Source organism: Nematolebias whitei, chromosome 1 (assembly GCF_014905685.2).
Source record: "Nematolebias whitei isolate Nwh7 chromosome 1, NemWhi1, whole genome shotgun sequence".
Lineage (NCBI taxonomy): Eukaryota > Metazoa > Chordata > Actinopteri > Cyprinodontiformes > Rivulidae > Nematolebias > Nematolebias whitei.
The window spans coordinates 39,383,189-39,393,726 of record NC_056498.1 but is presented as its reverse complement, the minus strand read 5'-3'; the positions used below and the strand labels follow the sequence as shown (position 1 = coordinate 39,393,726).

At 42.2% G+C, this 10,538-nt stretch overlaps 1 protein-coding gene across 1 annotated transcript in view; it reads left to right on the top strand.

The window, feature by feature from the left end:
* The window catches only part of dysf (dysferlin, limb girdle muscular dystrophy 2B (autosomal recessive)), a gene marked incomplete in the record, with an annotated part of 114,172 nt that overhangs the window by 81,750 nt on the left and 21,884 nt on the right, over positions 1-10,538 (top strand). The window contains 5 exon segments of the mRNA XM_037676856.1: positions 554-709; positions 837-928; positions 3,671-3,841; positions 3,919-4,061; positions 8,900-9,039. Of these exon segments, the coding sequence (XP_037532784.1) occupies positions 554-709; positions 837-928; positions 3,671-3,841; positions 3,919-4,061; positions 8,900-9,039 (702 nt within the window).

Genomic DNA, 10,538 nt, shown 5'->3' with positions numbered 1-10,538 from the left:
TATGGCAAACCATGTTGCCATACAATTGGAAAGTATGGCAAGCCATGATGCCATACAATTGGAAAGTATGGCAAGCCATGTTGCTATATACAGTAATTGCATTGCCGGCCGCGCGCATCCACTGACGCAATCAAAAGCCCGACACTGACCCGGCCCGCCCATCCAGCACATTTTTACGGCCCGGCCCGGGTTAGACTTTAGGCCCGGGTTAGAAATGACAGCTCTAGCTGAGAGTCATTTCCAACACATACTCTGAGCGCAAACAGATCATACGAGGAATCCTAACATCGCAGGACATTCAAGGTTTGATCAAATCTCCTACAACTTTCTCATTTCTCCACGAGGTGGATTGAGTGCAGAGCTCTGGTATAAAAGGCGGTGGGCGACACGCGTTCCTTCAGACCTCTTGTTGTCTCGTCGTCATGACGATGTTTTCACAGAGCAGCCAGAGTCTGTTTTCTTTTTGTAAGACCAACCGAACGTTGCATCAGTGTTTATGTTTCTTCAGACCAGACTTTTACCCGTTAACATCCCTGCTCTTCCCGTCACCCAGGGCATGTTTAAGATCTACCCGCTGCCTGATGACCCCTCGGCTCCCGCCCCCCACAGACGCTTCAGGAAGCTGCCCCCCAACGGCATCGAGGAGTGTTTGGTTCGGGTCTACGTCGTCCAGGCTCAGGGCCTGCAGCCCAAAGACGCCAACGGGAAGGTACCAAGATAACGCCCGACTCCAGATCCATATCAGAGTTTATTTGTTTGTTTATTTGTTTACAAAAACTGGATCTGCTGCAACTTGAAGAGATTTTGTTTTGAAGTGGTTTCATTTGTCTTTTCAGTGCGACCCTTACGTGAAGATCACTTTGGGGAAAAAGACCCTCAACGATCATGAAAGCTACGTCCCGTGCACTCTGGACCCCGTCTTCGGAAAGTACGAACCGTCTTTGTCTCCGCGCAATCTATCCAAACCAGTTAAAGGGATATTCCCAACATTTCTTACCTGTTGTCCAAACTGGAGCCAAAATACTCCAAAGGTTAACGCAGACGATGGTTCTTTGTGTTTTTTAACTTTCAGCCAGAAACACGTTCATGCTCTGTTCTGGACAGAGAACACCGGACTTTTACATTTTTGGAAAATATCACTGTTTAATATTTTTAAAGTTTTAGGCCAGTTTCTGATTTTAACATGTCCAGAAAGGTCAGCGCGAGAGGTCACATGACCCAGCGTGGCGAGCAAAATTTTAGAATGATTAAACCCTGTCTGTTAGCAAAATATCATTAACTTTTGGAGTTGACAGGATTTTAAATGGCCGCTGTAACTAATCAACCATGGGAGACACCAAAATGGCTACAGCTTTGTCAATTTTACATTTATTGAGCTGAACCATGGTGTGGTAGTAGCTGAGAGTCATCCATGCTTACTTTGAGCTCAAGATGCTAGTGTTAACCCTGTCCGTCTGTTAGCAAAATATCTTACGACTCATTGGACAGACTTGGACGATCGGAAGGTCGCCGGCCCAACTCCCCGCACCGACAACATCAAAATGTGGGTGGGAACGGTGAAACAGCCGCACCTGCTGTTGGATAAATAAATTTCCTGTTATAAGCCACTCTGCGGACAAGACTTTTAACCGGTCTGTAGTTGGGAGGGCAGACGTCACGATAAGACCTTCACAGATGTACAAAGTTACAGGTTCAGAGCCTCGTCAGTGAGAGTCTGCACCGGACAGTGAGGCAGGAAGTGTTTTTATAATCCCGATCAGACAGGGGCTTCACAGATTACAGACTCGGAGTTATCAGGTGCGCCTGCAGGCTCCTCTCTGAGGGGAAGAACAACTCTTTAACATCAGTTAGTGACAAACATCCATAAACTTTTACATAAATTCCCACTACACCTGTCTCCACCCTCATTTGCTCCACTCTGAGCCCTTGAGCAAGGCTCTTAACCCCACCGTCTGCTCCCCCGGGCACCCTAGACGGCAGCTCTCTGCTCCACGCAGAGGGCTGCGGTAGCTCGGTGGCTGTGGTTGTGTCAGGACATCCGGCGCAAAAACAATCTCCAAGTCTTCATGTGAGTGAATTCTCTGTGGCGACGCCTGAAGAAGGAGCAGCCGAAAGAAAATTAAGGTTTTCTTGTAATCCCCGTTCAAGTCCGGTCTCTGGACTCTGGACTCAGGTGGTCGTCTGGATCTTATTCCTCCTTTTCTGACCTAAAACTTATCAAAGTCATTTTCATATTCCCTTTATCGATTTGGAGGCAGCTTTAATACAGTTTGTGTATAAAATCGTACATTTTAGGCACATTTAGACACTAAGTCTTGTTTTTAACATTTAGTCCAACAAAATGCTGTAAATAAACTCAAATCATCAAATCCGACAAAATTAAAAGTTTCATTACAGTTATTATCGTTTATTCACCCGCCTGATCTTTGACCTTTGACCTCCCACACGGTTCTGTGACGGTACTTCCAGGTCCACCGCTGAACTCCAGCGGGTTCTGGGTTCATGGGATCTTGTTTGCAGCCCAGAGACGTGACTCGGATCCAGAACCATCTTTTCCATGAGCACATGAAGCCCCTGAAGCTGTGACGACATCAGTCACATCAGATCCATCTTCTGCTCCTTCTCCGGTCTCTGCAGGACCTCAGTTCCTCCTCAGTTCCTCCTGTTTGGTTTTAGACCAGTAGGGGGGGCTGCACTCCACCAGATCCCAGCTCAGAACCGAGACCAGATCAGTCCCACATCGTCACTGAAACCAGCTTTGTGCCGGAGAGGAGAGACATTTAAAGATTTCTCCTTTTTCAGGATAAAGAACGTTAAAATGAAGGTGCAGAGTCAAATAAAAACTCCTGATTCTCTCAGCAGGACACGGATCAGAACCAAAATGTTCTGGAAAAATTCTGAAACGTGCTGAAGCTTGAAAATCCAAAAAATAAGGGTTGCTCTGCAAATCTCAATTTTCTGCCCAAAGGCAGGATGAACACTGAAACCTGCTGAGGAAGATCGTTAGTCCAGCTATATATAGGATTATGCTAACATAAGCAGAATATAAGCTAAAATGAGCAAAACAGAAGCTAAAATAAACAGAACAGAAGCTAAAATAAGCAGAACAGAAGCTCAGATAAGCAGAATATAAGCTAAAATAAGCAAAACAGAAGCTAAAATAAGCAAAACAGAAGCTAAAATAAGCAAAACAGAAGCTAAAATAAGCAGAACAGAAGCTAAAATGAGCAAAACAGAAACTAAAATGGGCAGAACAGAAGCTAAAATAAGCAGAACAGAAGCTAAAATGAGCAAAACAGAAGCTTAAATAAGCAGAACAGAAGCTCATATAAGCAGAATATACGCTAAAATGAGCAGAACAGAAGCTAAAATAAGTAGAACGTAGGATAAAATTAAATATTTTGTTTGGATTTTTCCAAAGTTGAGGGAGGAGATGTGACACAAGAAGTGAGAACTGTTCTTTATTATTTAAATCATGTTTGGGAAATAAAAGGAGCGTACCAAAAGTTCATTGTTCAACACAACCTTCAGAAAATGGCTGAACACGTTTTGTTGCATCAAACTAAACTCATGTTGCAAAATAAATCTTGACGTGTGACGTTTTTCTCTACAATCACGTCCCGTTCAGCCGAGCTGGAAGCAGTGACTCTGACCCGTCGTTTGTCCTCAGGATGTTCGAGCTCACCTGCTCCCTCCCTCTGGAGAAGGACCTGCGGGTGATGCTCTACGACCACGACGTGCTCACCAAAGACGAGAAGATCGGCGAGACCGTGATCGACCTGGAGAACCGCTTCCTGTCCAAACACGGAGCCCTGTGCGGCCTGCCGCAGACCTACTGCGCGTGAGCGAACGCACCCACCTGACGGTCCTGTCCGTGGTTCCAGGGTGCAGTGAACTCACGTGAATGTCCTGCATTAGGTCGGGGGTGAACCAGTGGCGGGACCAGCTGACGCCCAGGCAGCTGCTGAACAGACTGTGTGAGCGGCGAAACCTGAAGAAACCCGTGTATGACGAGGACACGGTCTGCTTCAGAGGACAGAGATACACGGCTGCAGACCTCGGTGAGTTACAAACGCCCAGAAATCAACAACCGAAGTACTTCTGATTTCATTACTCACTCGTTTTAAAGGGTTCATGTTACAATGCCAGCGACTCATTATGGTCACCGTGGTAACCACATGTTTGTCACAGATTCAGAGTAGAAAATTTAAGATGGCTTAAAAGTTGGTGACATCACCAAGTTAAGGTTGAGTATTCCTAATACACTCTTAATATATAATAACAGTATGATACAATATAATACTATTCAGTACAATATGATAGAAATAGTAAAATACAACGCAATACAATAAAATATAGTACGATATGATAGTACGGTGTGATACAATATAAAACAATACAGTCAAATTTGGTTCATTAAATGTATTATAAAACAATATTGTACAATACAATATGATCATTTACTGTACAATATGATAAAGTACTGTACAATATGATACAGTACAGTGTGATACATTGCATTATGATACAATACAGTATTGTACAAAACAATACAATGTAATATAATACAGTACTGTGCAATGCAATTCAATACTATACAGTAAATACAATACAAAAAAATTAAAGTACAATTTGCTACAGTACAATACAGCACAATACAATAGAGTACAATACAATATAATATAATATGATACAGTACAATACAATATGAAACAATACGATACAATACGATACAATACGATACGATACAGTACAATACAATATGAAACAATACAATACAATACAGTGCAATACGATACAGTACAATACAATACAAAAAAATTAAAGTACAATTTGCTACAGTACAATACAGCACAATACAATAGATTACAATACAATATAATATAATATGATACAGTACAATACAATATGAAACAATACGATACAATACGATACAGTACAATACGATACAGTACAATACAATATGAAACAATACAATACGATACAGTACAATACAATATGAAACAATACAATACGATACAGTGCAATACGATATAGTACAATACAATACAAAAAAAATTAAAGTACAATTTGATACAGTACAATACAGCACAATACAATAGAGTACAATACAATATAATATGATATAGTACAATATAATACAGTAGGATACAATATTATAAAGTACAGTACAATATGATATGGTGTGATAGAATACAGTACAAAACAATACAATACAATATCATCCATAAGAATACAATATAGTACCATACGATACCATACAATAATTCAAAGATCAATAAACATGATATATGTATGATGGAGTAAATACAAAACTGTACAATAAAATTAAAGCAGTACAACACAAGACTTGCTCTCGTGAAAGACGGACGTCTTTTCTTCCCTCCCCGTCCTCCTCCTTTTTTTTGCTCTCTGTCCATTTCTCGGAGCTCCTATTTACACATCTTCTGAAACAAAAACTTCCTGGGATATGTGTAAACTAAGGAAAAGCTCTGTCTACAATCGTGTCCTGACAGGACAAGATGTGAAGAGATATTTTTTTGTAATACCACTATCCTATCCTCATGGCCTTTTCCCTTTTTCTATCTAAAAAGTATTCTGATAAAGGATAAGGGGCTGCGCTCTCAGGGGCAGCAGCAACGTGTACTCCGCCCATCTTTCGGACGACTGTACGCACATAATCTCACTGTATTTCAGTACAATGATAGTAAAACTGATTCTGACAATGTAATAAGATACATTTCAAAGTTGTGCAACAGAATATAATATGAGACTTGTACAGTAAATACAACGATACATTGTGGTACAATATGTATTGATACTAAGGTTTGTGGCATTGCCAACTGTCGGTAAAATATTTGTTGTAGCAGATTTGAAAATTAAATGATTATGTATTTTATGGTTAATTTTATTTTGAATAAAGTGAACATTTTTGAAAAGTGTAAACGCTTCACAAGCCGAAAGTCAGAGCACAATATTCCTTGAGTAAAAGTTTTTGACATAAGAACGACTAAAACTGCACAAACTGTGCAGAAGTGGAAACACGGGCACGTTGAAGGGGGGGGGGGTGGACGGTGGAACCACCCGAGGAGCAACGAGAAAAATATCGAGGATTCATTTCTGAACGCAGTCCTTCGCATCGAGAGGTCATGGTTGTCATTTTGGGGATCTATGGCACCGTCGTGTGTATTTGTTGACCAACATCAACATCGTGGTCGTCTCTCGGTTAGCGAGGAGCGACGCCACGTTCTCTTTCCACGGTTACCGTGCGTCAGCTCGCTGCCCGTCGAACAGGGTTGTAAGATGACTCCTTGCTTCCTTCCTTCCTTTAGCCCTCCATCCTTTTCCTTTCCTTTTTCCTCATCTTTCTGTCTTCTTTCATGTTTTTCATTTTCTTTTATCCGTTTCTCGGGTTTTGTCTCCGTCTCCTGAACTCCTGTTTAATCGCCTCATCATCCTTCACTCAGTCTTTTTCTTCTTCCTTTTACCACCTTCTTTTCTTCCTCTGCTTTTTTCAGCTCTCAAAGTTTGTTAGTTTAATCTACTGGCTATGAGTCAACGTACAAGTTGGTGTGGTATTAGACAGCTACTTAAGTTAATCAGCTGATTAACTTTAGAGTCAACCCGATATAAAATGGCCACCACAACCAACAGACCTTTGGAAACACTAAAATGACCGCGGCTCAGTCAGTTTTACAGATATCAAGCTCAAATTCAGTGTAGTCGTAGCCGACTGTTGTCCCCAACACAAACTTTGATACTTCGAGCAACAACTTTTAATATCTTGGCATTGACTGTTGGAATCAACTTTGTTAGTCAAATATCTCCAGAACCAGCAGATGGATGTCAAACTATTAGAAAGAAATTGTTTGTCTATTAATGTTTGGTGTCAGCCCAATTTAAGATAGCCAACACAAAAATATGTATATCTTGGTCTAATTTACAGTTTTTGAGCTAAAATTTGGCGTGGTGGTAGCAGAGAGTTATCTCTAATGCATACTTTGAGCACCTACACATTTTGGTTTGAAAGTGGCTGTGACACTGTCCCCTCTCATCTTAAGATGATCTTAGTTTGAAACTCTGGCACGAAGGCAGCGGGTGATGCATTTCTTCGAGGAACGTTAGGTCTTTCGTTTCTTTTTGTTGTCCCGTCGCGGAGCGAAAAGGAGGAACTGGAAACAGCCTGTCCATCCGTGCAGGTTGCGATTGTGATAACTTGAAAAATAAGTGAGGCGCCAACTTCCATTTTGGTGTTTGGCTACATCTAAGCGTAAGAAAGGTTCCTCTTGAAAATTGGGGTGCAAAATATTTGCATATATGCAAATCTTGTGAGCTAGATCTTCATAAATAAGCAACGGGGCAACATAGTTTTTGGTGTGGCTGCATTTAGGTGTAAGACATGTTCCTTTGGAAAATGGGGTTGCCACATCAAAATTCAAGATGCCACCATACCACCTTAACTGAGTCGGAAAAGGGTAGAGTTCCCTCTCCGGGTCAGGGAGGAGGTCCTACCCCAAGTGGAGGAGTTCAAGTATCTTGGGGTCTTGTTCACGAATGAGGGAAAAATGGAGCGTGAGATCGATAGGCGGATAGGTGCAGCGTCTGCAGTGAAGCGGGCGCTGTACCGGTCTGTCGTGGTGAAGAGAGAGCTGAGTCAAAAGGCGAAGCTCTCAATTTACTGATCGATCTACGTTCCTACCCTCATCTATGGTCACGAGCTTTGGGTTGTGACCGAAAGAACGAGCTCTCGGATACAAGCGGTCGAAATGAGTTTTCTCCACAGGGTGTCTGGGCTCTCCCTTAGAGACAGGGTGAGAAGCTCGATCATCCGGGAGGGACTCAGAGTAGAGTCGCTGCTTCTCCACATCGAGAGGAGCCAATTGAGGTGGCTTGGGCATCTGGTTAGGATGCCTCCTGGACACCTCCCTGGTGAGGTGTTCCGGACACGTCCCACCGGGAGGAGGCCCAGAGGAAGACCCAGGACACGCTGGAGGGACTATGTTTCTCGGCTGGCCTGGGAACGCCTCGGGATTCCCCCAGAAGAGCTGGCCCAAGTGGCTGGGGAGAGGGAAGTCTGGGCCTCCCTACTTAGGCTGCTACCCCCGCGACCCGACCCCGGATAAGCGGAAGAAAATGGATGGATGGATGGCCCATACCACCATAAAATTCTTACATAAACCAGCCACCCCAATCATTTGAGGAACTTTTGCTCTCTAGTTTTTATATTGCTTAAAAGTATAGTTTCCTCAAATGATTGGGATGGTCGTTAGACTGGCTGAAGGTTAATCTAAGGTGGCCAAAGCCACAAATGACCACCCCCTGGTTCCGTCATTGCACCTGGTGGTGGATAAAACCGCTCTCTTCACTCACCAGGATCTGTCACTCTGAGCCACCTCTGGTCTTCTCCACAGTTGAACTCCTACACACTTGAACATCTTGCACCAGAAACATTAAGGTTTTCTTGCATTCCCTGTTCAGTTCCAGTCCATAAAAACACTCCTCTCCAAAACTACAAATATTCACAAATTCTGCAGCAACAAGGGACATTGGTGCACCACTTGTTTCCTCTCCTTTTCCCCACACCTCGCTCTCTTTTTCTCCTCACTCTTTCCATCCTCTCCGGTCTTCGATGACTTGGACTTTTTGGTCATAAACTCCTGACTTTAACCCAAACCCTTCAAGTTTGAATTTTTCTTGGACGCGCCACAGAGTTTCCTCCTCGGGTTGTGATACAGAGACCAACAAACAGTAAAACGTGTGGTGGTGTGTGAAGAATTAGTCCTGTGTGAACGGCTGTCCTCCCACGGATTTCCATTCTCTGCTCCGAGAGCTTTAACGGCTTTTTAAAGAGCTCCACGGCCTCAGTTTAAACCCTGACTGTGTGCGTTTGTGTTTTCAGAGGACAAACATGTGTCCAAACGTTACCTCGGCCCGATTAAAGAGAGACTGTCCCTTCACATATTAAGGAAAATGGGTCTGGTACCAGAACACGTAGAGACCAGAGCCCTTTACAGCCCTCTGCAGCCTGACATCGAGCAGGTAACACAAACATTCATACTTCATCCATTTTGTCAAACTTTTAATTATTTTAGAAGGATCTAGTTGGAACCACAGACCTTATTTGATAAATAATTACTTCAGCTATAAAAACAAGACTGTAAAAATACTGTAGACTGTTTAGATTTAATGAGTTTTAAGAATGAATGGCACACGGACATTGCTATTTTATTTATGCTGCAATGCATTCTGGTTAAATGTCGTAGACAATTTGCTGCAGTGCAAACTTCATTCAGCTTGAATGTTAATCTTAGACATGATCTGATGTTTATTCCTTTAATTTGACCCAATGTACATTGACAGAGAAGAGATGCAGAAATTACCCTGCTTTCATGTTAGCTCCAGAACTAATATACATGAAATTAGCTCCGGAGATAGTAGCCTTAGCACCGAAGTAGCGTTAGCTTCAGAACTAATATCTATGACATTAGTTCTGGAACAAGTAACTTTAGCTCCAGAACTAGTAGCTTTAGTTCCGGATCTAGTAGCATTAGCTCCAGAGCTATTAAATATTATGTTAGCTTTGGAGCTAGTAGCGTTAGCTCCAAAGCTAGTAGTGTTAGCACCGAAGATGGTAGCGTAAGCTCCAGAAATAATATCTATGACATTAGTTCTGGAACAAGTAGCTTTAGCTCCAGAACTAGTAGCTTTAGTTTCGGAGTTAGTAGCATTAGCTCCAGAGCTATTAAATATCGCTTTAGTCCCGTACCTAATAGTGTTAGCTCCAGAATTAGTAGCCTTAGCACCGGAGATGGTAGCGTAAGCTCCATAACTAATATTTATGACATTAGTTCTGGAACAAGTAGCTTTAACTCCAGAGCTAGTAGCTTTAGCTTTGGAGCTAGTAGCAATAGCGCTGGATCTAGTAGCATTAGTTCCAGAGCTATTAAATATCATGTTAGCTCCGTACCTAGTAGCGTTAGCTCCAGAGCTAGTAGCGTTAGCTCCGGAGATAGTAGTGTAAGCTCCAGAACTGATAATAATAATAATAATAATAATAATAACTTTTATTTATAATGCACTTTACATTCACAACGGATCTCGAAGTGCTACAATGTGTAAACATCAGATAACATCAAGGCAAAAAGCAAGCACAAAGAACAGCCGAGAGGAGGAACAACTAGTTGGATAATGTCTCGGAAAGATCACGTCAAAACTTAAAATGCACAAAATGCAGATAAAATACTCAAATAAGAACTATGGGTGCAATAAAAAACAAAAGTACAATTCAATCAATTAAAAAACTGGGTAAAAAAAGTTTTAAGACCTTTTTTAAAACATGTCACGGTCTGTGGGGCCCTCAGATATGAAGGCAGGGCGTTCCACAGCCGAGGGGCTTTTTAATTATTTATGACATTAGTTCTGGAACAAGTAGCTTTAGCTCTGGAGCTAGTAGCATTACCTCCAGAGCTATTCAATATCAAGTTAGCTTCTGAGCTAGTAGCGTTAGCTCCAGAGCTATTCAATATCACATTAGCTTC